Consider the following 25,089-nt stretch of genomic DNA (forward strand, 5'->3'; position numbering starts at 1 on the left):
CTAGGGATTCTGCTCCTGGCTCATTTCTATCTACCAAATGAAGTAAGTGTGTGTCCTTGGCATTATGGCCATGCCCCACCGCTGCCCACCCCTGGGAAGCTGGTGTCACAGGTCGTGGCCCATCACCCGGAGCTGCTGGGACCAGCGGCAGAGCCCTCTTAAAACATCTGCCCTGAAGAGAGAGCAGAGGACTCACCTTTGCATTTCCCCTGGCCCCTAGATCCTATCCCAAAGAAAAGGGCTTCAACCAGTCCTGTAATGGGATGGCAGCTAAAGGGCTGCTAAAGGGCTGCTTCTATCCCTCATCCCTTCTATGCCCAAATCCTTTGTGCCTTAAGCAGGATGCCATGAGTTGGTGTGGGCTGTGGGAGGCTGGAGCAGCCAGTGTCCCTATGGTGGGAGGTGATGGGGAGGAACCACCAGCACTCACCCCCACCTGCCTCTCCCCAGGGACGAGGAGATTCAAAGCAAGTGTGGGATCGATGCCACCACCTACCTCTCCTTCCAGCGGCACCTCCTGGTCCTGCTGATGCTGGTCTGTGTGCTCTCCGTGGCTGTCATCCTGCCCGTCAACTTCTCAGGGGATCTCCTGGGTAGGTGCTTCCCTAGTTATGGGATGACTCAGGAGTTGTTGTGTAAGCTTCCCAGCCTTGGGGCAAGCGCTGTGCCTCTGGGACAAAAGGCAGAAGAACCCCTCTGACGGAAGCCCCCAAGGGAGCAGGAACCCACCATCAGTTGGGGGACAGAGGAACACAAGAGACAGGGAAGTCCAGGATTGTGAGGACTTGGCAGGGACCTGGGAGATGGAAAAGGAGGGAGCAAAGACCAGAGCCACAAACTGCAAACATGGACATATATGTTGTACTGGTTTCCCTTAACCTTCTGCTTCTCCTCTTCCTCTGCAGGACACAATCCCACCCATTTCGGCCGGACGACCATCGCCAACATCCCAACACAGTAGGTGCTCCCACATGGAGGGAACTGTGTGTGCTCGTGCTGTGGTGGGCATTGCTGGGAGCACACAGGCGCAGTGCTCACCACAGCCCCATGCTGCTCTCAGTAGCGCCCGTGTCTCTCTGCACCATGCACAAGCACAGCCACTGCAGCCAACACACTGGTATTGCTTGTTGCATTCCGCTGGTGGCAGAAGTGCTCTTGGGGCTGCATGACCTCATTTCTGTAGTATCTCAGCCTACACCCTGGGTGCTGCCCCTCTAGTCCCTGGGGTGGGGATCTGACAGCTGGCACATGGAGGTCCTGCTGGGTGGAAGGGTTGGCCATGGGTGAGGTGCAGAGTGCCAGACTGGTCCCATGCCATATGCTCGCCACAGCGCTCTCTGATCCCCTCTTTCCCTCTTCCAGAGACCGTCTCCTGTGGCTGCACAGCATTTTTGCCCTCATCTATTTCATCCTCACCATTCTTTGCATGGCTCACCACTCTGTCCACCTGGAATACAGAGAGAACGAGAAGGTGAGCAACCACTCCTCTTCCAGCCCTGCCTTTTTCAGCGCTAATGGACAACTTTTTGCTTTGTACAAATGCTGGTCCCAGTAGGTAGGGAGAGCTTTAGAAACAGCCTGGGACTGGGTGGACAGGGAAAGATGGGCTGGTTTTTGCCAGCTTCTGGGGAAAGTCTGACAGCCTGGGGACAGATACCTCTCTCTTGCTGTCTTACATCTTGCAACTGAAGCTCTGCTGTGTTCGTCTGTCTGGGGTATGGCATTGTCTGGCTATGCCCCCAGGGTTTGGGACTGGGCATTGAGGAGGCCTGTGCTGACTGGCCTAGGGGTGGCAGTCAGTGCCCCAGCTCACTGCTGGATGAGAAGAGTAGCATTGATATGTCCCGCAGATCCCCTGACCACCCACCCCCTCTGCACCTTCTTCTCGTCCAGGTCGCCCGGACACTGATGGTTACCCACATCCCTAAGGAGATCACAGACCCTTCCCTTATCATCAAGCATTTCCAGTGAGTAGCAGTGTGCCACAGCCTCGCTGAGTGAGTGGCAGGCAGGTGGCAGGGGCTGTTCCCATGCCCTGATTCCTGGTGCCAACATGTCCCTGTGCTTGCAGCGAGGCTTATCCCAGCTGCACCATCACCAACGTCCAGTTCTGCTTTGACGTGCGCAAGCTGATGAAGCTGGATGCAGAGAGGTGAGCGCATGCACGTCCACACTGCCTCTGTGGGTGGGTGTACCACTCCTACCCACCATGTCAGGGGCCCCAGGCTGTATTTCTGTTTGTATGTGTGCCACTCCCCACATGACCTTCACCCCTACTGGCTTCCTGGCAGGCGCAAGGCAATGAAGGGGCGGCTTTACTTCACCACCAAGGCGCAGAAAGAGGGGAAGATCATGATCAAAACCCACCCCTGCGCCCGCATCTTCTGCTGTGGCTTCTGTGGCTTCGAGCAGGTAGGAGGGTAGGGGCAGGGCTGCAAGCAGCATGCATGCACCACAGGCAAGGCAGAGCACAGCAGCTTGCCCGTGCCCCAGCTCGGCAAGCGCAGCAGAGCTCCGGCTGCTCCTGCAGGTGGATGCTGAGCAGTACTATGGGGAGCTGGAGGAGAAGCTCACAGATGAGTTCAATGCTGAGCGCAACCGCATCACACTCAAGCGGCTGGACATGGCCTTCGTCACCTTCCAGGATGAGCGGATGACAGCTGTGTGAGTGCCCCTCATGCAACAGGCACAGGGATATCTCGCAGCCTGGTGGCCACCACTGCTGGGAAACTGGGGCACCTTGCCAGCTTTTCCAGCCAAAGCCAGGCAATGAGTCTGTCTCCTCTGTGCCTCTGCCATCTGCAGAGACATCTGCCCTGTTGGGACTGTGGGAAGGGTCTCACAGGAAGTGAGACCTGACCCATGGCTCCCTGCTCCTGCAGGATTTTGAAGGACTACAGCCACATCCGCTGCCGCAAGCACCCCCAGCAGTCTTCTGTCACCACCGTGGTCAAGTCACACCACTGGGGCGTTCGCTATGCACCTGCACCCAGCGATATCATCTGGTGAACCCCCATGGGAGGAGGGAGGGAGGAATGGGGGGCGAGCAGATGTGGTGGGAACCCATGCCCATAGCTATAGGGAGACCATATAGCTGTAAAGGAGAAGGTAGGTGTGTGTCCATATCTGTAGGAAACTTTCCCAGAGTGGCAGGAGCTGACAATCCCTCCTACTGCCATAGCAGAAGTCAGCAGGGGTGATGGGGGTCATCACCCCAAGGGTGGCAGGGCTCAGCCAGCTGAGGTTTGGGGAGATTGCCACGCTTCAATTTCTCCAGCCTGACTTCAAAGCCCCCTGGTGGTACAGACCTCCTCTGTGGCTATTCTCTGGTCCAGGGAGCTCTGCAGGTGACAGCACAGCAGCATTGGGAGGGGAAGAGGATGAGCTTAGAACAGGGTCTGCCAGAATGGCTGGTGCAGATGTCAGGAGGGACAGCTTTGTGAAGCTATGTTGGGAGGCCCAGGACACATGACCTTTACTCTCCATCATGTCCAGTTCACGTTTTCCTCTCACAGGGAGAATTTGTCAGTCCGTGGCACATCCTGGTGGGTGCGATTCATCCTCCTTAATATCTGCCTGTTCGTCCTTCTCTTCTTCCTCACCACGCCAGCCATCATTGTCAACACTATGGACATGTTCAATGTCACACACCCTGTGGAGAGCCTCAAGGTAGTCCCTGGTGCCCCATGCCAATTTTCCTAAAGGGTCACCATTTCCAGGCTTGTCTGTGAGAGGGGTAGGGTACCAGCTCTACACTGGCCCGAGAAGACAAGCCATCACTGGGATGGGCGTTGATGAGAGACAAGGAGTGGTCATGCCTCCTTGTTGTGTTTCCAGTGGCAAAGCCCTGGGGCACCTGTGCAAACCTGGGTTTTGGTACCGGTGTCCATGAGGGTGGGCAGGTTGCTGTCCATGCATGAGGAAAGGTCTGGGAAGAGCTCTAGGAGGTGTTAGGAGCTGCCAGCAGCACATCTCCTTCTTGCTCATTGACCTATGAACTTCTGGGTGGGCACTGGGGCTCAGAGATGGCTGTGGTGCCTTTGGCTGGCCCAAGCTCTTCTCTTCTGAAACAAATGCCCCTGCTGAGGGAGAGGATCCCCCAGCCTGCCTGCTGCACACACCATCCTGTGTCAGAAGGCCCACGGAGCTATCTCCTGCACGGCTGTGCTCTGGTGGACTCCTGAGGGATGTTTGGCATCTCTCCTACAGAACCCCATCATCACCCAGTTCTTCCCCACGCTGCTGCTCTGGGCTTTCTCTGTCTTCCTGCCCTTCCTTGTCTACTACTCGGCATTCTTCGAGTCTCACTGGACGAGGTAACGGGGCTGGCCCCCACGGTCCCCAGGGCTGCCATAGATGGGAGGAACCTCAGTGGAAGGGGAACCCAACCTGCAGGGAGGCAGGCCGTGAAACAGCAGACCCCATCAGAGCCCCATAGGTGTTTCTCTCCATGGAAAAAGACCAGAGTCCGTGCCCAAAGGAGCCATTTCCTTCCCATAGTCCTGAACTCTACCAGGCTGCTGTCAAAGGCAGATGATTTTAAAATGGGTCTGAAGAAGTTTGTGAAAGGTGTGGTGTGATGGTGGACTGGCAGCAGCAGGGCCATGATCCTGACTCGTGTGGCACAACCCAGGCATGCTCCCAGCCTTCCAAGGCAGAGGTATGGCTTCAGGATGCTAAAACTCTCCTAGTAGAGGAAACTGCCCAGCTCCTACAATGTGCTCCCTTGTGTTTTGACCCTCCATTGGCCCCAACCTTTGTGCCTGGTCTCATAAGTCCTTGTAGGAGCTTTGTCACCACCTCCCTTCCCTTTTCTGGGGGAAATGGGGGCTCGTGGACCCATTCTATACAACCATCTGCCTCTTGATGGGTGTCTACTCTAGCGGGCATGGTAGAAGAGGGCAAGGATGAAGGAGGTGAGAGGCTGGGAATACAAGACCTTTTGCTACAGCAGATTCCTCATGGTGACACCCCCGGCCTGGGAGATGCTTTTCAAGGCCCCAGTAGGTGCAGAGAACAAATGCACATGCCTTTCTGGGCCTGGGAGTAGCTCCTTGGTGAAGAACAAGACCCAGCCCAGCCCCTTGCACCACCAGCTGCTTTTCCTTGGAAAAGTGCTATGTTGTTTTCATGTCTCCCATCTCTGCAGGTCAAGTGAAAATCAGATCACCATGCACAAGTGCTTCTTCTTCCTGGTATTCATGGTTATCATCCTGCCCTCGCTGGGTCTGAGCAGGTACAGGCCACCCTGCCATGCTGCTCTCCCTGCTCCCTAGCTGCCAGGATCACACCCAGGCCCCTCAGCCCTGCAAGCCAGCCCTGCACCTGCACCCAGTGGGCTAAGGTCCCACTGCCACTGGAACACAGCAGTCTCTGGGGAAAAAAACATTTTTTAGCAGTGCCATGCTGATCACAGCTGGTCACAGACAGAGCTTCCCTGTGAAGGACTGGCGTGGAGTAGCTTGCCAGTCTGCCATGGCTGACCCAAGGGTGTTGGTGGTGGTCTTGGGGCCAGCCCTTCACCAGACCCTGAAAGGACCTGGTCAGGTATTTGTATAGCCCCAGCTACAACAATCGTGGCTGTCCAGGAGGCAAGCACCCACTCCACAGTGGTTTTGTGTGGCAGAAGGGGCTGCTCTGGCGGTGTAGGGTCCAGAGGGTCTTGCCCCCTCAGGGAAGGGGAAAGCCATGTCCCCCACGTTGCTCTGCAGCTCCCCCTCTTTCTGAGCTGCTCCTCTTCTCTCCACTCCAGCTTGGACCTGTTTTTCCGCTGGCTCTTTGACACCCACTTTCTGGACGAAGCCGAAATCAAGTTCCAGTGAGTAGCAGGAAGCTCCCAAACTTCCCAGGCAAGCGGGAGCACCTGTTGTCAGCCCCCAGCAGCTCTCCTGGCTGCCTGCCCGAGCATTCTCTCACACTCTCTGTCCCTGGGGCAGGTGTGTTTTCCTCCCAGACAACGGCGCTTTCTTTGTAAACTACGTAGTCACCTCCAGCCTAATTGGGACAGCCATGGAGCTGCTGCGCATCCCGGGCCTCCTCGTCTACACTGCCCGCCTCTGCTTTGCCAAGTCGGAGCCTGAACGGCTCCATGTCAAGCGGGTATGTGGTTCTGGTCACCTCTGACCCTGAACAACCCCCAGCACAGCAGGGACGCGCTTGCTGGAAACTCAGACTGTCATGGTCCTGTGGAGATGCTTGTGGGGACTTCTTCAGGATTTGCCTTGGGGGCTAATGGGAATGAGGCAATCCTGTGGGCCAGGGTGCAAAGGCAAGTGGAGACTTTGCAGAGGCAGTGATGACGCTGTTGTTTGTGCCCCAGAGCCAAGCCTACCAGTTCCAGTTTGGACTAGAGTACGCCTGGACCTGCTGTATCTTCTCTGTTGTCATGACCTACAGCATCACCTGCCCCATCATCGTCCCCTTCGGTGAGTATGGTCCCATGCCCTTGTTCTTGGCCGTGCCAAGAACAGCCTGTCCCAACCACCAGCACTGCATGGGAGTGCAAGCTTCCTGCATGGTACAGGAGGGCACTCTTGGCCATCATCACCTGGCTGTCCCCATTGCCCTCCTCCCAAATGGCCCCTCTTGTCCCACCAGGGTTGCTCTACATGCTGCTCAAGCACATGGTTGACCGATACAACATTTACTACGTGTACATCCCCACCAAACTGAACCAGCGCCTCCACGTTGCCGCCATCAGCCAGGTCGTGGTGGCTCCCATCCTCTGCATGTTCTGGCTGCTCTTCTTCTCTGTCCTGCGCCTCGGTAGGGAGAGCTTGGGGCTGTGCCCTGACACTGCTGAGGGTCATGCTTGGGGATGGCAAGCCACTGGTGTCACCCCCGAGTTTGGCATGGCATGAAGGGTGGGAAGGGGGAAGGTGGTGTGGAGACCTGACATCTGAGGGAGGTGTCAGCTAGTGTTTTGGGAAGGGGGTAGAGACACAAAGCAGGCACCAGTCTGGGGCTCGCTGGACATGTAGCAAGTTCTTGGAGGCTCATGTGCTGCCCCAGTGTCTCTGTGTTCTAGGTCCCACCCAGCCTGTCACCCTCTTTACCTTTGTGGTCCTCCTCTCCTGCATCATCATCTCCTTCTTTGGCCTCTGCCTGAAGAAGCTGCAGCCACGGAAACCCTCCAGCTACCAGGTGAGCACAGGCAGCTGCCCACTTTATTCCCTCACTCCACTGCATTCACTCCTTCCATCTCTGAGGTGCATTGCTGTGGGAGTCTGAGGTGGCTTTTGGCTGTCCCCAGCCAAAGCTGGGACTCCCAAACCATCATTTCCTCCTGGCCTCCCTCTCCTCAGATGTCCGACCAATCTGAGGGCAGCTTCAATGATGTGGAGCGGAGCAGCGTTTCCTCCACCCCCAACTCCAACGTGAGTACCCCTCCCCAGCCCTGCTGTGATCCCTTTGCTCCCCTGGGTCCTGATGGCCCACTGCCCCCTGGGGCAGCTCTTTGTGGCCACTGTCCTGCAGGAGCCTGAGCTGAGCCTGACGCCAGCGGCCTCTCCAGCACACCAGTCCTATGGCACCATGGGCAACCACCTGGAGCCAGCAGAGGATGGGGAGGATGGGGGGCTGCAGAGCTTTGAGACAGAGCTGGAGACAGTGGAGGGCGAGTACAGGAGCGGCCCTGTGATGGAGAGCCAGGCTCGCTACCAGTGAACATCCGTGCTGCCGGCCAAGGACGAACCGTGCTGAGAGTGGAGGATGTGCCATGGGACAGGAAGGAGCCTTCCTGGCACTGGTAGGGGCCACCTCTCTGATGGAACGGGAGGTGACAGGACTGATGTAAGGGAGAGACCTATTGCATGGGAGGTGGCAGGAGGCTCTGCTGGTCCTTCCCGCTGCCTGGACTGGCTGAGCCCCCTTGCGTTCTGCTGTCCCCACCTGCCTCTTCTAGCCCGCAGTGGGGAAGAGGGGGTGCAGCAGTATAGAGAGAGGGTCCCTCTGAGAGGCCACGCTTTTGAGGGCAGGAGGGAGGCCCTTGCCCCTCTGTGAGGAGGAAGCAGCCCAGACAGCACAGACGAATGTGCCTGCCACCACATTGTCCTGTGGGTCCTCAGTGGCAGGGGTTGGCTACCCCTAATCCTTGCATCCCACCCTACCCACCCACTGCTCGGGCAGCCATCCCACTACCTCCCATGCTGCTGGCCATCCAGGCTGCTGCCTGCCCCTGCTTTGCCCATTAAAGCAGGGACTTCTGACATGCGTGTGCATTGGTGGAGAGGTGGGTGCCCAGGGCAGCTCCTACATCTGCCTGAGCACCAGTGGCCCTGCCCCAAGGCAGGCATCAAATGCAAGCCCAGCTCTTCCTCAACTTCCCACACCATCCTTCCATCTTCCTGCACTATGCCTGTGCCCTTGGGCTCTTGGGGAGAAGTGGGAGGTCAAGGGACAAGTCTGTTTAATGGCTACAAGAGCAGCTCCTTGTCACTCCTGTCGCCTGGCAGTATTCCCCTTGTGCTCACGCTCTCCCTGGGGCTGCCCATGACACCCAGCATGGCTCTGTCCTGTTGCAACAGAAAGGCAGGGTGAAGGCTGGCAGGACCCAGACTTCCAGGTCCTCCTGGTCCACCACGTCCTGCCTGCCCTCACTCACAAGCCACAGCTGTGGGATGCTCCCCCAGCAGCCACACTGCCTCTCTAGTGTGAGTCCTGCTGTGGTTAGTGTAAGTGCACCAGTTCCTGCCCAGATAGCATCCCTGGAGTTTTCCAGCTCGTCCAGAGTAGCTGTGGTGGCCCCTGGGGACGAGGGCTTATCCTCAGCCTGCTGAGCCCCTCTCCCACCATAGCCCACCTGGGCATGCTGGCTCCTCGCTCAGCCCTGCTTAGGCCTCAGGGCTGATTTTCTTGTCCTTGATTCTTCTGCTAGCTTCAGAGCAACTCGAGTTGCCACCATTCTGGAGCGGGGAAGGGAGGGTAGTGCAGCTCTGCTGGCACCAGGGCTGCCAGAAGGGTGAGTGCTGCTGCGTGAAGGCAGATGCTCAGCCATGGCACTGCTCAGCATTAGTGGTGCCACTGGGAGGGGGGCACAGTCTGCCAGTTCTGGGCAGGGGTGGGAAGGTTAAAAGGTAGCTGAGAAGTGGGTTGTGGGCTTCAGTTGGACTCAAGTGGCCCTGGGACATTCTTGTGAGGCTGGTGGGTCTCAGCCCAGCCAGCTGGCCCCAATGGCCCCAATCTCACTCCTGCATGCTAGGGCAGTGGCTGCAGCACACTATCTACCCAAGCAGTTGCCTTGGGTGAGTCTTGAGCTCAGCTGCACCCTCCCAACCCCAAAAAGCATCCCGTGGGTTTGGTGGCTTCCTGCCCGTGCGCCCCCATGGCTGCCCACAGCTCAGCCACTGCCCGTTCCAGGGGCAGCCCCAAACAGGGCAGGGGGATGCTGGTGGCCTCTCTGAGGGTAGAAGCAAGTGCCTGTGAGTGGCACGGTGTCCTCAGGAGCTCAGGCTGCTGGTCTGATTGCCCTTGGCTGCCCCACTGTAGGAATGTGCCAGAGGTCTGTACCTTCTTGTGATTTATTGCTATGACCGTGCCTTGAATAAAACGACTTCACCCAGCTGCTGCCTGGCGTTGTCACCCCAACCCGTCTTACCTGGCACCACTGTAGGGGGAGGCCTTGTCAATGGAGCCTGCAAAAGTATTCCATCCCCTTTTCCCACCTGTGGACTGCTTTTGACCCTGCCTGGGGATGTTCTGCAGATGCTTCAGTGGCAAGGAAACTGCTTGGACACCCCACCTTGAGACACCTTGCCACTCACCACAGCCCTCACAGAAACAAACACCAGCAAGTGGACAGAAACAGCAAAGTCACAGGAGCAGGAGAGCACCTCGCTGTATCCTATCAGATGGACTGGCACAGCTCTTGGCACCATCCCTGTACTGGGGATGGGGTGCAACCCTGGGACAGCCACGTGCATTTCCTGCACATCTGTCAGCACTCGCTCCTGGAGGGGAGTCACACTGGCAGGGCTGGCTCAGAACACCAGCAGAAGTGCTGACATTGCCTGGAGCCCCTCTGGGACCCTTCCCATTTGGAGATGAAGCAGATGGTCCCTAAGCTGAACTGTCCACCAGCAAGTCCCAGGGAAGGAGGTGAACACCATTTTAGGAGTCTTTTTCTAGATTTTGAGCAGACAGTGCTCTTTTAGTCCCCTCATCCCTCCCAAAACTCACTCTTTATACCCAAATTCCTACTTGAATGGTTTACCTCTGGTTTCAGCAGGTCTCTCCTGCTGGCTCCTCCACAGCTCCTCTGGAGTGAGCTCTGCCTAGCCACTCTGGCAGGATAGGGCTTTCCTTCAAGTGAAAAACTGGAAAATTTCAAATCCCAGTTCCACATCACACACCCCTACAGAGGCCTCCCCTGGTTTGTAATGAGTGGTAAACAGGGTTAAACGCTGGGGCAGGAGCTCTGGCTGTGAGTGAGGGCTGCAATTGCCTCTGGCTCATGGCTCTCCCGGCCCTCACGCTGGGGAAGCTCATCACGGCTAAGGAGGCTGTGTGAGCCCCATCACGCTGCACCTCCACCATGCCAGTCCTCAGAAACCCACTCCCTGATTGCAGCCTGCACACTCAGAAGTCCCTCACAGCCAGAGCCAATCAATTGCATGGAGTCTCCCACTGTGCCGGCCAGTGGTGGGCAGTGACAGGAGCATCCCCACCAGGCAGCAGCCTGGGGCAGTTTGTGGGAGCTATGGCAAACGTCCATGCTGCTGCAAGCAGCCAAAGATGAGGGTGCTGCTGGAGGCTACCATGCTGGCCCTTCCCTGCAGCACCAGGGTTGGGGTTCCTCCACCAGCCCTGAGGCTGACATCTGTGCTCCAAGGCCAGGAAGAGCTGGAAAATTTATTTTAGCAATGACCCAAAGGGAGGATTTCTTTGCATTCAGATCTCTGCTGCTCTCCTCCCCTTCACAGCCCCTCACACATTGCCCTGTGGTACAAGCCCCATCCTAAACGTTCCCCGAGGCAGAGCAGCATGGCTTTCCCAGGAGGTTCACCCTTCTTTCCTGAGCCAGGGCTGGGATTTCCAGCCTTTGAGATGCTATTACAGACCCTGAGCTGGCTTCCCCACTCTGGGCACCATTCTTCAGCATCAAGTGCCCAACTCTCCCAGGGCTGGAAACCCACCATGTCAAAGGTAGAACATGCCCCAAGAAGGAGGAGACAGGACCTCCTGCATCCTCACCAGCTGCTCCCTGGGCAAGGCTGATGGGGTGGCTCTGCAGTCCAGCTGGCGGGGTGGATGCTGCACGGAGAAGGCAGGAATTCATGTGAGGCCACGCTCTGCTGCTGTGGGCAACCAGCAGCCGGCGACCAACAGCAGGTGAGCCAATGCTATGTCAAAAAACAAAAGCAGCAGCTGAACAACAGAAAAGGGATTTTTTAGGCTGATTGCTTAAGATTCTAATTCCATTAGAGACTCTTATATTTGAAAGGCAATGACCAATCAGTAGCAGGATGTCTCCGCTAGTCCTTCGCTGCCCACCCATTCAATTACCGTGCACAAAAACTTCCAGCAGGCATTTGCTGCTGGATGCCTTCTCACATCAGTTTAGCTGCACTACACAAGTTTTCCCAGTGATCAGTATCTCCAAAGCTAGAGCCAACAAGAAACCAGTAAGCCCCTTTCTATCATCCTCCTTTTCTGGCTTGCTTGGGCCTTTTATATTAAAATAAACATAAGGCATCAAAGAGGGCTAAGACTCACTCTTGTTCTTTATTAAACAGTACAGCTGGGTATAAGAGGCACACAGACTAGTCCAGTTCTCTTGGGAGTTACACGAAATGTGGCACAAAAAAAGAGAAGTCAAGGAGCTGGGAAAGCTAGAGGGAGCAGGGATGGTTTGAGGCAGTAACACCCACACCCCACCCATCACACAGCTGCCTACTTGTCACACAGAGCCAGAAGGTGTCACATTTCCATAATGCTGAAGGCTGATGCCCCAAAACAGGGTTGCAAGGAGGATATTCCCATTCCCAAACCCTCCTGTCCCATATCATACCATCACAGCTAGTGCCTCCCTCCAGGCTTGAGTCCTCCATCCCTCACTGCTGGGTGCAAGAATGGGGAGGACTTCACCTCACTCAGCAGATGGAGAGAGCCACAGGCCAGAATACACAGCACCACACTGTAGCACTGCAGGGGCAGAACTACATGTTACCATGGGGAGAACAATGAACGTGGGAATGTTCACTACCTGATCCACAACACGTCTCAGTTGGCCTACCAAACACAGCTGGAAGGCTCTTTGCTTGCCGGAAGCCCATGGCTACCATCAGGCCTAGTGACAGGGAATCAGAGACGCATCATCCCCTCCATGGCATGGGCTTGGGAGACCTCAGCTACATGGAGCCTTCTCCTGCCCCAGAGCGGAGAACATCTGAGTATTGGAGGAACGTCTCCAGAACAGGGCCATCTCAGCCCTCAACACCAGACTCCTCCTGTCCATCCCCCTGTAACTGAAAAATTGTTCCATGTCCTTGCTCTGGGGCTAGCAATGGCTAGAAACCTGGTTCTGCCTGTTCCACAGTGACTTCTACACAAAGATGAACGCTTCCTTTAAGTGCTCAAGCTCAGCTACCCCCAGAGCCCTCAGGTACTACTTCTCAGCCATTTTCTGGGATTTCTTCTGGCAGATGCTGTCTTTTCATTCCTGTGAGAGTGAGGAACTCTGCACATGGGCACTGTGTGCAGCTGGGAAGCACTCCAGGTTCTGACAGCATCAGCAGAAAGATTCCAGCTATGCTTCCTCTGGCCAAGAGCCAGAATTTCTGGAAGCTGTTGCCATGACATGATTGCAACCCTCATTTTCATTTTAAGACATCTTTGCCTTGTATTTACTTTATTCTCCTCAACACAAAGCAGTAAACAGACACTGCTGCAGCATTTCAGATGGCTCTAAGGTTAAACCAACTGGCCAAATCAACACAAAGCCTTTCAGCTGGCAGCCCAGACCTGCCAAAAGCAGCCTCACCTTAATGTGACACCACTGCAATCATACCTAGGAAACCTGTTGAGTTATGGCCAACCTGACACAGGGAAAACTATGAATCCCATCTAGGGCAGAGGCAAGGCTGAAGAGAGCACCAGGATTAACCATCTGCTAGTGATGTGTTGGTGAAGGGAAGGGCGAAAAAGCTCCCTGCAAGTTTTGAGGACAGCCTCGTGATGTGATCAGCCCTCACCTTTGCTGCCCCTGCCCCTGGAGGAAGCCAAATCCATCACCATCACAGCTGAACCAGACACAGCAGCACAGGAGGAGCGAGCAGTGCCAGACCTGGCAAGTACAGGCATGGCAAATAGGACCTTGGGCAAATAAGCCCAAGAGGCCTATGCCAGCTGTCACCTAACTAGGGTGGGTGCTCAGAGCAGGGAAGATGAGCCGGCTAAAAACAGAAGAGGTACATGGGTGTTGGTGCTCCAACTAGCCCAAAGGAACTTGGGGCAGGGTGGCACACCTGTGCTGCGGCACGCCCAGGCTTCTCTTCAGGGACGTACCCTGCCAGCCTTTAGCAAAGGCAGAGATGTGTTGAAGCAAGGTCGAATCACTGTGAGAGCCCCAAAGCACACATGACTAGTGGAGACAGCGATGGGCTGGTGCACAGAGACAGGTGGGGAGTGGCAGAGAGTGCTCCCCGTGCTCAGGACCGCTGAGTGGTCAGGGATGGGGATGGTTGGCAAGATCTAGTCCCCTTCTGGGTGGGTGTCCCAGCCATGCTGCATGGCTTTCACCACAGCACTGTAGAGTTTGCTCCAAGCCTCCTGCACCTCTGGGCTGAAGGCAGTCCCAAGGCATTTCTCCAGCATGTACAGCAAGGACTCGCCGACAGTCTGCAAACCAAATAGGGAAGTGTCAAGCTCAGCACCAGGGGATGACATGCAGTCTCTTGTCTCACTTCACCACCTTTTTTGACTTCTCCCATTGCAGGGCACCTGCTCCTCCTCCACTAGCAGCAGCAGCCCCCCATCCCTGGCTCCTCAGAGGGGACCCAGAGCCAGTCCATGTCATCCCCTTCCCCTGCCCTATGCTAGCCCTCATCCCACACGCTGGGTGACTGGGGAGGGCAAGGCAGGGAGCAAGGGCTGACACCATACTTGCAACGCCAGAGGAGAGGGACACATCCATCCTCCATGGCTCCCAGATACAAGTAGACAGCCCCATCCCTTGGCATGGCAGTGAAGCAGCAGAGCTGAGAAACACCCTGATGCCAGGAGAGTGGGTCAGATCCCAGGCTGGATGCTTAGGGCCTGCCTTGATGCCTCTCAGGCTTCTCCACAGGGCACCGCTCCTCATATTGCTGTGAGCAACCCCATGCAGGGGCACCCACACACTGAGGGCAAGACTGGTGGGGACAAAAGGGACCCTGCTCCCTCTGAAGAGGACAAAAGCTAGCAGTATCAGGAGTGAACCATGTGTTGGTTAGAAACCTTTTCTTCAACCTGCCATTCCCTGCTGAATTATCAAGCATTTATATCCATGTTTGATGGCAGAAGAGGAGTAAGCAAGGGTTTAATAGGGAAGATACTCAGGCCTTACTGCCATGGAGGAAGAAGGGACTGAGGTTCAACAACCCCAACCCAGCACAGACACAGAGAGCTGGATGCTCCCTTTTCCAGATGTGGTGAGGTTTGCCCAGAGCATTTGATGGAGAGATCCAGGGAAATGGTTGAGCCTGAAGCCCTGTGTCACAGGAGAGAGTGCAGTGCCCCAAACCATGGTCCTCTTCAAACAGTGGAAATGCCTTGCACCCATCTGTCCTTTCTCCCCAGGCTTACTGGGGAAGGGTAAAAAATGAGGGGACCTCAAGGGTTTCCCTCATCTGGCCAATGTCACTCTGTAGGTATCAGCACCTTGGGCGGGATGCCCTGAGCCACCAGCATTCTCTCAAACCAGATGAACCCAGGAGAAGGATGGGGACAGCCAAGGGCTGCAGGCAGGGGTGCACAAACACAGCTGCAACAGAACAAGAGAGGACACCTCACCGAGAAAGACTCGATCTTCACACCAACTGCCTGATGCTTCTTGCCAAGGTTGCAGAGATACTCTTCCAGGCAGGACAAGTTCTCCAGGTGACTCACAGCAGCATCGATCACCAGCATCACCTGGTGCAGGAGCAGAAAGGCAGAATGGCATTAACAGCAAGAGGAACAGAGAGTCTGACTCTTCTACTTCACCCTTGTCAGCCTGACCCGCTCCAAGCCCAGCAGATGCCCTCTGAGCTTTCCTTTGCTCTACTGTGTTGTGTGTGTCAAATCAGTGAGGCACTGCTGGCAGCAGCACACACCACATCCTTCCATGGGACACTGCCAGAGGTGCACAGCAAGCAGCACTGCTAACCACCCTGTCCTAGAGAGGGTCAACAGCCCTATAGCAGAGCAGCTGCAGGCTAAGACCTAATGCTGATGCAGTCATTACAACTGCTAGGACCCCAGGACAACTGCATGGGAACACTGGAAGTCACTAGGACTGCAGTTTCCAACTAGGAGTTGCCAAGATGGTGCAATTGTGAATAAGACCACTCTGATTCTAAGATCAGTCAAGGTATTTGAAGAGATAGAGTGGATAGTACAGCCAGGTCTCTTGACCTGGGCTGGTAAACCACATACCACATGGTCTCCCAGGAGCATCAGGAGCCAAATGGACAACAAGACAGAGAAATTTAATGAAGGGTGAAGGGATCAGACATACAAAATTAGAAGAAGAGATAAAAGCCAGGGCATGGTTACCTTGGCAAAGCCAAGAGGTAATAGAGTTGTGCCCTGTAATTTCAACAGGGAATTTATCTACAACAAGAGCAAATAGCTATGTCAGCTCAAAGCAATAATAGAAGTAAAAATGGACTTAACTTTGCCAACAAACAGAGGCTGGAAAACAATAAAAAGCTTGCAGCTATCAGAGAGAGGAGCACAGTCCTGAAACTGCCTCTTAGGAAGAATAAAGACAGGCAAGCAAGGCACCAAACTCCTCCCTGAGGCAGCTCACTCAGGCAGGAAAAGGCTTCCAGCTTTCACAGGAGGAAATTCACTCTCCGACAAGGGCATGAAAATCAGCATGGTGCTTCTTAGCCACCACAACCCGCATCCTCAGCCCCTCCCCACTGTTGTAGGACACTTTGTTCTGGCTATAGTGCCTTCTGCTAGCATGAGTAACTCCTGCAGTTACAATCTCAGGAGGAAACTTCCCGTGCGTTCCCTGGTCAGACACCACAGTCTCAAGTCATTGCCTAAGGGCTTCTTCCTCCATGGAGGCTGTGCTGCAGCCATGCCATAGCCCCTCTCTCACCTTCCTGATGTGATCCAGGAACTCGGGGGCAGAGAGGCACTCCTGAGGGCTGGAAAACTGCTTGCAGTTGTACTGGAAAAGGGGCAACAGGTCAGGATCCAAGTCAAACAACCTGCAAAAGCAAGAGAGAAACCCTGTCTTCTTACTTTCTCAGCTTTAAATAAAGTCCTACTTACCCCAGGAACAACCCCATCAGCAGCACAACCACAGCCTCATTCTACCTCCCTTCCCACCTACTGATCCCTCCCACCTGTAAAGGATTCAAAAGGTCTGAAAAGTTTTAGTCTGGGACAATTCAGATTAGCTATAAACAAAAACCTCTCTACTTTCCTGGCCCACAACTCCAGCTCTCAGATACGTTGTCTGTGGCACCTGAGGACCAGTCCCAGCTCACTGGAGTTCCTTCCAGCCTAGCCTTTCTCCCCAGGGTCTTGGTTGTTGTCTCAACTCTTCCCATTCCCACTTCTTGATCCCCTTGAACCCAAAAGCTCACAAATCAGGGAAGGTCTCCAAGCTCCAGCAGCTTTCTGGAGCAAGGGGAGCATGCACAAAGTCAGACACTCTCCGACATCATCACCAGCTCCCATTCCTTCGCCCCTGCCCCTGCCCCATCCTCCCTGCCAATGCATGTCAGGTACATACAGACCTCAATAGCAGCCCCCAGGTAGATCTAACAGGCCACAGGGAATTCAGGCAAAACAGTCTCTCTTCTCCTCATTCTGCACATTAAACTACTGCATCCCTCTCCCCCCACACTGCTGTCACTGCTCTAGTCCTGCTCTGGGAGGATCCTACTTGTTCCGGAAGCTGCTCATCAACTCTCCAACTGTTCTTTTTAAATTACTTTCCATCGATTTTTGCCTTTTTCTCTTCACATAATTGATATATTAATCTGCTTAGCAGAGGCAAGAAGCTGGGTATCAGCCATTCCCCCGGGCACACCTCTTCCTCTGCCCTGACACTGAATCCCTCCCCGGCGGCCAGGGCTGTGCCTGGGGCTGCACAGCAGTTCCCTGATTAGGGAACGATCTGGCTGCCCCTTCCATACGCTCCCCGGAGCGGAGGGTACAAGCAACCCTTCAAACTGCAGAAGTCGCGGTTACAAGGCAGGGTGGGCAGAAACGCACAAAACCTGCCCGCCGCTTCTCTCTCACCCTCCGTCTTCGCGTAACAAAGTTCTCACTGGCATAGCGTGGGAAAGGCGGGGGAGCAGTGCGGAGCGGAGCCCAGCAGTGCCCCACGCCGCTGCCCCACGGCACCCACGGCACCCGCGGCTGGGCGGCGGAGGGGCTTCGGCCCCGGCTGCTCTCGGGAGGGGAGAGAGGCCAGGGGAAGGGAGCTGTCTGGGAGCCATCGCCAAGCATAGGGAAGCGTTTCTCTCCAAGAAGCGGATCCCGTCCATCCCTCCCGCCCGGGTCGATCCGGGGCGCCGCTGTCCGCGTCGCGCCGCCGCGCTCACCTGGTGAAGAGGACGAGGCCGTGCTGCTCGGGGCTGCCGCTCACCCTCCGCCAGCTCTCCCGGATCAGCGCTCGCTGCCCGCCCGTCAGCGGCATCCCGCTCTCCATGGCGGGGCTCTGCCTCTGGCCACCCGAGGCGAGGCGAGGCGCTGGCACCACGGGCTCCGCGGGCAGAGGGGCCGGCGAGCAGCGCCTCCCGCCCCTCGCTCGGCCGGGGGGGCCCTGCCCCCGCGCCCCCAGCGCCCCCCGCCCGCGGCCGCGCCCCGCCCGCAGCCCCTGCCCCGCCCTGCCCCGCGGCCCCTCTGCTGCACCCGCGGCTGCACCGGCTGGGGAAGGACGAGCTCATCGAGTATTTCCCATTCGGGGGAAGGAAGAAAAACGAAATTCGAAATCCCCAAACCTCCTTATCCCGGGTCCGCGGGGCAGAGCAGAAAGTTCGGCCCATTCACGGTTGACATTTCCCATCGACCTGATTTTGCGAGCGAAGCAGCATCGCAGAGCCGTGCCAGCGACGGGACCACCGAGACCCGGACACTTTCCCTCACCATTCAGCACAGCTCCTTCTGAGCGTAACTTTGCTTGGGAGGGCCTCAGCGATGCTCCACCATCCTCTTGCTTTTGGCCACTTCCACTGAGACTCTCGATGCCACACACCACCCTGCTGTTTCCTCAGGCAGATGCAGTCTAGACACTGTAAAGTACGTCTTTAATTTAAGGCTAATTAAATCAGCTGAATCAGGCAAAGCTGTTAATAACAGATCAGAAGACATATCATCTTTGTCAATTGTGTTCAGGATGCACAGATTCCCTTTATTGTTCAGACACTGCTTAATTTGACCCCAGGATGTAGGCAGCACAGAGGAAACAAAGCAAGAAAGGGCAAATGAGGTCTCAAGCTGCACAACAGAAGGCAGGAAAGTTAAGGTTTTCATAAGGATGTGAGCAATACAAAAGCACAAATATTACTGAAACCATTGCACTCTGCTCCAAAATAACAATTGTGCTGATCTTGTTACAAGTTCTGGTTCTATAATCAGACTTATTTCTTGTAATCAGGAGAGAAGACAACAGCCTCCAACACAACCCAAGAGCATATTGACTCAGTGTAGGCAGAAAGGAGTACTGAACATAATCCCTGGGAGGAGACAAGTTCAAAGGCACAATGCTACATTCTCAACCTCAGCTTTTCTCCCAGGGGCCTTTCTCCTATAGAGCTGGAGTGACAGCACTGACTGCAGGAAGCAGTGACAGCAAGAAGCCACCTGAGACAGCTCTGCAAGTGCCAGAATAAATTACCTGTTTTCTCAGGATTTTGAGACCTCACATTCTCAGTGCAGACTGTACAAGATGCTGCATAGGAATAGCTCCAAAAGCATTAGAGGAAACTGAAGAACCCTATCTGAAAGCTGGGCTATTGAAGGAAGAGTCCAACAAACCCACAAAAACATTGAATTGTCAGATAGGACTCAAGAGTCACACTGATACCACTGAGCCAGAAAACAAATGATGTCACAGGTATACTGTGTGTTAAATGCCATTGCTAGAAAAGACTTAATTAATGTCAAAGGTTCCAAGTCCTCAGAAAATGCAAATGGCTTCTGTTAAATCATGACTTCTGTGAGAAATACAGGATTTTACCTTTCATACTAACTAAGAAAACCCCCAAAAGCATACCATCTCTTTTTAAAGAAAAGTCATGAGATGCAGGACCATCTCATGGCTGGGGAGTCAGAAAATACAACCTGCCAGCCTGCAGTGCTTCCTGCTGCTGGCCACCATCTTCTGCTCCAGGACAAGTTCCCACTAAAAACAGTGTCTTAGTTGTGTGGTTGCAAAGGGAATGTTCCCACTGGGTACTGATGATTAATCACTGTGATGGCAACTGCTGAAGCTGCAAGGAGCCTGAAAGGGCAGCTGGGAGAGCAGCAGGAAATACCGGGTTAATCCGAGCAGGGCAAACACTGGCCTAGTAGTGCCAATGCAAACATTAACCTTTATCTGTCTTGCAGCTGATCAAGCACACCAGCAAAGAGCATGAAGTGTCATCTTGTGTCATCTGCACAAGGTATTCTGACATTTCAGCCAGTTGTTAACCACAGAGCTGTGGAGCTTCACCAGAGCCTGGCTGGACAGTACAGTCTGGCCCTGCTAACAAGAAAGGGTAAAAGAACAGATAGGCAGTGGTGTGCTGCTGGAAAGGAGCATGGAGAGTTCTCCCAGGCCACAGGATGCTGAGGAGCAGAGTTGAAGCATATATGTGAAGTCAGAGCAGCAAACAAGGTTTGCCTAGCAACGTTTGAATACATTTAGACCTGGCTGACAGTGGAGGAAGAGAAGCACCACAAAACCAAGTCGTTGTAGTTAAGAGTGATCAGTTCCTGAAGGTTAGTTGGGATGTAGGACACCTTTCCTCGCATCCACATAGGCACCGTATCAGCTACCCTGTCCCAGGGCAACAACAAAGTACAGGTTCAGCCATTGCTCCTGATGACAAGGGTGTCTCAGACAATAGAGGTGAAGCCATGGCGGTAAAGAGAAAATGATTAATCTTGTCCAAAGCCTCCCCCACTGCACCTTCCCTCTGTGCTGCAGATGGTGGCTGCACATTGAACACGCGCAGATGAGGCACAAGAGTCAGAACACACCAGACATTATGGCAGCAGTGAGAGTGCTCAGCATGACATACCTTCCTTCCATGAGAAATACAGGTACCCCAGCTGATGAAAGGGGCAGTGTGCTGGACCCACCTGTTGGTACCCAACCCCCATGCTGGTATGACACTCAGTCTAAGAACTCCTAATTTCTTCCCTGACTCCCCCAGCAACATCCCCTTCTGGGCAAGATACATTCAGGAGCAGTTTCCCCACCTTCCCTGACTCTCTGAACGGTGAATTCATCCCTTTGCTGCCTTTTGGCACTGGCACATGTTCCCTCCCTTAATAAAACCAGGATTTTTTAACCTGTACAGCGTAGGTCTTCCACCACAGGAAGAAGGAGCTGCAAGGAGGGACTTGATGTGGAGACAGGGAGAACTCAGGGGTAAGAAACATATGAACCACCATTCACGTGACTTGAAAGAGCAAGAGTTTGGGAGACACGGTGCTCCTCCCTATGTGCAAAGCAGCTTCTCCCTTGCAGTTTTGTGGCTGTCAGTGGAGTTCCTCTTGCTGTCACAGCACTGAGGTGCTGAGAGCACAAGTGGAGTCCAGAGAGGATTTAAAGTACAAGGAAAAACAAACAAGGAAACCTCCCTTCTTGTTCCAAATGTTTTGTGAGCCTTCAAGCATGTCGCAGCAAGAGGTTGACCACTGCAAATGTTTCCATGGTCTGAGGGTTTCCTGTGATGCTTTCCAGCTCCCTTGGCTCCATGTACCTAACCTGGCAGCTCAGCTCTTTTCTGAGCTCTTCTTGGATTTCTACAAGACCATCTCTGAAACTCTAATGAGTGAAAAACAACGAGGTCAGCAGCACAGACTGCTCCAAAATCATCTGTGGACTACTTGGAGAAAGGGGAGGGAGGTTTCTAGAGAAACTCACTGCAGTTCAAAGAGGATGATAACACTCTTTTGTGCTTTAGGAGAACACAAATTTATGTTTTTAGTTTGCAGTGAGTCTCATTATTGTAATCTACAGCCCCTTCAAGCTACAGTACCAACACTCTTAACTGCCCTTACCAAGTGTTTGCTTTACTTGTTCTCTGTCTCAGTTTACCCCCATGGAAAGAAACTTGACCAATCTCATAAAACAGTGTGACAGAACTAGGAATAAGCTCACAAATGCCAGCCCCCCAACCCTGAAGTCAGGGTTCACAGCTTCTGGAGAACAACCCTTCCTGCCCAGGCAGGCCCTATCTGCCTGCCCCAGGAACAACTGCTTTGCACGTGCTGCTGTGGCACTGTCAGTTTTCATCCCAGCTGCTGCACTAACCAACCCATATCCCCCTTTGAACTTCTGCTCATTTCCAATTCTACATCTGTGAGTCCTCATGAATAATGACACTCTGATCTAGCTGCCTCAGGCTCCCAGCTCACTTTTTATACAGACTCCTGGGTTTGGCTAATTCCCTTCTTTCCCCTTGTACCCAGTCTGAAAACCTCAGACCATGACAGCTCCTGTTTTTCCCAGACTCCCATCCCCATCCTCAGGTGGGATCAGAAGATATGCAATGTTCCCAGCAGTCTTCTCAAGCTATCCCCTCAGGCCATGGTGTGGCACAGCGCAGTAGCAAAACAAGTCACGAAATACAGTTGCATAACAAGAATCAAAGGCGATGCAGGAGGGAATAAGCTTGTCCATAAAATGATTAAGGCAAGCTGCAGAGCTTACTGGCTGCCCCCATGACTGTGGAGAGAAAAGGGCAGCACTAACAACCTTGGGTTTCTGGGCTAAGGGAAGAGGGATAAGCAGAGGGAGAAGGAGCAGTGTGTGGGAGAGGATTCAGTAGCAGAATAAAATTAGAACTTTTGACTTCAATTTGCTACTAGACATTGCCAGGTTTATCTTGAATCTCCTGTGGCCATCTAGGGAATATTTGTACAGGCAGGTGAAAACACTACAAGGATGACAGGGCATGAAACGGTGAGAGAAGCCAAAGGGGACCACACCAAGTTGTTGGACCAGGTCTGGGACTTAAGAGATGCTCAGACCTTACCCCAGTTGTTACTTACCTTGTGCTCTCCAGCGCAGTGATAATCCATCACCACCAGGCTGATCTTCCAAGAGGAACCTCTGCCTTTTGTAAATCACTCTACCAAAGTGAGTTCAAAGAGCGTATCAACCATGTCAGTCTTGACATACGAGATGAATTTGGTCATAAGACACAATTACAGGTGTGCCTGCACTCCAAGCTAGTGGGATGCAAGCACCCATGGCCCCAAAGCTCTCCAGCCTCATTAGCTTAGCATGGTGCTCTAGCTAACATGCCTGACAACATTGTGTTAGCACAGTCACCTGGCTTCTCTCCTACCTAGGAATGGTGCACATGGTCTTGGGTCTTCCTCTTATTGTGCTTATGCTTCTGGACTGGATCATCCTTCAGCTGCTGAAACATCATGGCAAAACCTTGGTGAAAGGATGCTTCACTCCCTGTGAATCCTCCTCTGTAGTTTCCCCACTGGGTTTGTCTTATTTCAGAAATGCTGCTGGTGATCTCTGAATCGTCATTGATCGTCTCCTATCTGATCTCCACTCTGTCTGTTCTCTCCCTCCTTTGTGCAATTTAAATTGACACTATTGATTAGGCCATCTCTTACAAACATTTGACCTACAGTGGTTGTCTCCAGGAACAGCATTTTTTACATGATCTATTAAAACAAAGATTTTATATTTAATTGCACCCATTCCTTCATGGCAGGGCTGTGCCAGCATTCCCACCTTTCAGCTTTGCACTCAGCCATCTGGTCTCAAAGCAAACCTCGTGTTATTCCTTCTATGTGTGAGAACCTTTCCTGCTTGAGGTCTTCTCCTCCTCACCTATCTAAGCCATTCTAGTTTTGAGTTTTTGTCAAAAATATTTCTCCAGTTCAGTGAGGAATTTTGCACCTGCAAACTCCAGAGTCAAAGAGACCTAACCATTTAATGAATATTGAGGTTCCATCTCGAGGAGAATGATTGTACCTATGTCATATGACAAAGCACCTCCCAATCCAATAGTAACTAAATAGGATGTTAAACAGCAACTGTTAGCATTAGAGACTTAAAATCATCTGGCACAGATTGAGTCCTACAAGAGGTGCCTGAGGGTATCTCCAACCTGTTTGCTGTTAATTTTATTTTTTTAATAACGCTCCAAACAGAGGTATTTCAGAAGACTTGAAGTATAAAATGTGGTAATACTCAGAAAGACCAAACAGAATGATTAAGTAAGGAAAAAACTAACTAGCCTGATCAAAACTGGCATAGAAGAAAAATAACCCAGTAAGGCGTTTATTATAAAAGTGTTTGAAGATGGGTGTACAACTTTTCAGAGTGACCCGCCAGTTCATGCCTCTCCATCTCTGCCATGTAGCAGTCTAACTCTTGATGCATCTCTTACTACCTATGTCCTGACAGTTTTCCATTAACTTTCATATTGCTCTTTATACCTTCACTTTGAGAAGCAGCTTATTTGCTTTGTCCCTCCACATGACTCTCTCGTAGCAGCCCTCAGTAACTTGCATTCTCACTTTCTGGATGCTTATCTCTTGTATTTGAAGTTAATTAATAGCTTCTTAGTCAGCTTCTTACCTTTGGCTTCTTTGGCTATTCCTGGCCTTGCCTTACACTGGGATAGTTAGTGCTTGTGTTCTTGTTGACTTTTATTTAAATATTGCTTCTCAGACTTGTTTCCAATGGGGTTTTGCCTGGAAGTTATTGAATTGTTTAAACTTACTTTCTTCAGGTGCACTGAAGCTGCACTTAGGCTGCACTTATTTGCCTGTTTTCACACAGTTCATAAATCTTAAATAAAGATCATAGAATCATGGAATTGTTAAGGTTGGAAAAGACCTCCAAGATCATGGAGTCCAACTGTTAACCATTAACTGTCCAATGCCAGGTTCACCACTAAACCATGTCCCCAGGTGCCACATCTACATGTTTTTTGAACACTTCAAGGGATGGTAATTCCACCACTTCCCTGGGCAACCTGTTCCAATGCTTGACCACTCTCTCAGTGAAGAAATTTTTCCTAATACCCAACCTAAACCTGCCCTGGTACCAGGCCATTTCCTCTTGTCCTGTCAGTTGTTACTTAAGAGAAGAGACTTTCATGTTGTTGTAGAGAGTGATAACATCTCCCTCGAGCCTCCTTTTCTCCAGGCTAAACAACACCAGCTCCCTCAGCTGCTCCTCATAAGATTGTGCTCCAGACCCTTCACCAGCTCTGTTGCCCTTCTCTGGACACACTCCAGCACCTCAATGTCTTTCTTGTAGTGAGGGACCCCAAAACTGAGTGATTCAAGGTATGACCTCACCAGCGCTGAGTACAGGGGGACAATCACTTCCCTGGTCCTGCTGGCCACACTGTTTCTAATACAAGTCAAGGTGTACCATCTTATACATGTTCACATTCTCATCTTAACCAAGTCTCCCCACTTCTCAGCTAGTTTCCTCCTCCACCTTGTAACCAAATAGTTATTGTTCCTAAAGCATTGCAAAGGATTAGCACACTGCCAGCGTGGGTCTCAGCCGATCCAACACAGATGCTTTCATGTGGGGAAGTAATCTAAACTCTCTTTCTGGTCAGTGGAGAAGCCCAGGTACTTCATAACCACCTAATCCTAAAACACATATTAAAAAAAAAAAACAGGTCAGGTGAATGAAGCCTGAAAACTACCTTTTGTCAGCAGCATGACAGCAGGATG

General features: G+C 53.1%; 2 protein-coding genes across 5 annotated transcripts in view; one reads left to right on the top strand and one right to left on the bottom strand.

The window, feature by feature from the left end:
• The window catches only part of TMEM63C (transmembrane protein 63C), a 32,365-nt gene extending 22,806 nt beyond the window's left edge, over positions 1-9,559 (top strand). For all 3 annotated transcript variants that reach the window (XM_027883678.1, XM_027883679.1, XM_027883680.1), the window contains exons 6-24: positions 5-42; positions 451-593; positions 906-957; positions 1,363-1,471; positions 1,894-1,967; positions 2,072-2,152; positions 2,292-2,412; positions 2,531-2,664; positions 2,883-3,005; positions 3,516-3,669; positions 4,210-4,316; positions 5,150-5,236; positions 5,753-5,818; positions 5,937-6,099; positions 6,320-6,425; positions 6,598-6,765; positions 7,028-7,143; positions 7,305-7,376; positions 7,453-9,559. In XM_027883678.1, the coding sequence (XP_027739479.1) occupies positions 5-42; positions 451-593; positions 906-957; positions 1,363-1,471; positions 1,894-1,967; positions 2,072-2,152; positions 2,292-2,412; positions 2,531-2,664; positions 2,883-3,005; positions 3,516-3,669; positions 4,210-4,316; positions 5,150-5,236; positions 5,753-5,818; positions 5,937-6,099; positions 6,320-6,425; positions 6,598-6,765; positions 7,028-7,143; positions 7,305-7,376; positions 7,453-7,665 (2,127 nt within the window). In that variant the 3' untranslated portion in view covers positions 7,666-9,559. The remainder of the gene's footprint in view (positions 1-4; positions 43-450; positions 594-905; positions 958-1,362; positions 1,472-1,893; positions 1,968-2,071; positions 2,153-2,291; positions 2,413-2,530; positions 2,665-2,882; positions 3,006-3,515; positions 3,670-4,209; positions 4,317-5,149; positions 5,237-5,752; positions 5,819-5,936; positions 6,100-6,319; positions 6,426-6,597; positions 6,766-7,027; positions 7,144-7,304; positions 7,377-7,452) is intronic.
• A 3,621-nt stretch (positions 9,560-13,180) lies between these two features.
• On the bottom strand, positions 13,181-19,180 carry NGB (neuroglobin). 2 transcript variants are annotated; one of them, XM_027883683.1, is made up of 4 exons: positions 18,155-19,180; positions 16,289-16,400; positions 14,989-15,108; positions 13,181-13,836 (listed from the first exon to the last, which is right to left on the bottom strand). In XM_027883683.1, the coding sequence occupies exons 1-4, from the start codon at positions 18,292-18,294 to the stop codon at positions 13,690-13,692; spliced, it is 519 nt and encodes a 172-aa protein (XP_027739484.1). In that variant the 5' UTR covers positions 18,295-19,180; the 3' UTR covers positions 13,181-13,689. The 2 variants fall into 2 exon arrangements, with proteins under 2 accessions (XP_027739484.1, XP_027739485.1); XM_027883684.1 differs by lacking the exon at positions 18,155-19,180 and adding an exon at positions 17,748-17,897.
• Positions 19,181-25,089: the final 5,909 nt, after the last annotated feature.

This window comes from Empidonax traillii, unplaced genomic scaffold (genome assembly GCF_003031625.1).
Source record: "Empidonax traillii isolate 1590-97213 ecotype Southwest subspecies unplaced genomic scaffold, ASM303162v1 scaffold132:size1788729, whole genome shotgun sequence".
In the NCBI taxonomy this organism is placed as follows: Eukaryota; Metazoa; Chordata; class Aves; order Passeriformes; family Tyrannidae; genus Empidonax; species Empidonax traillii.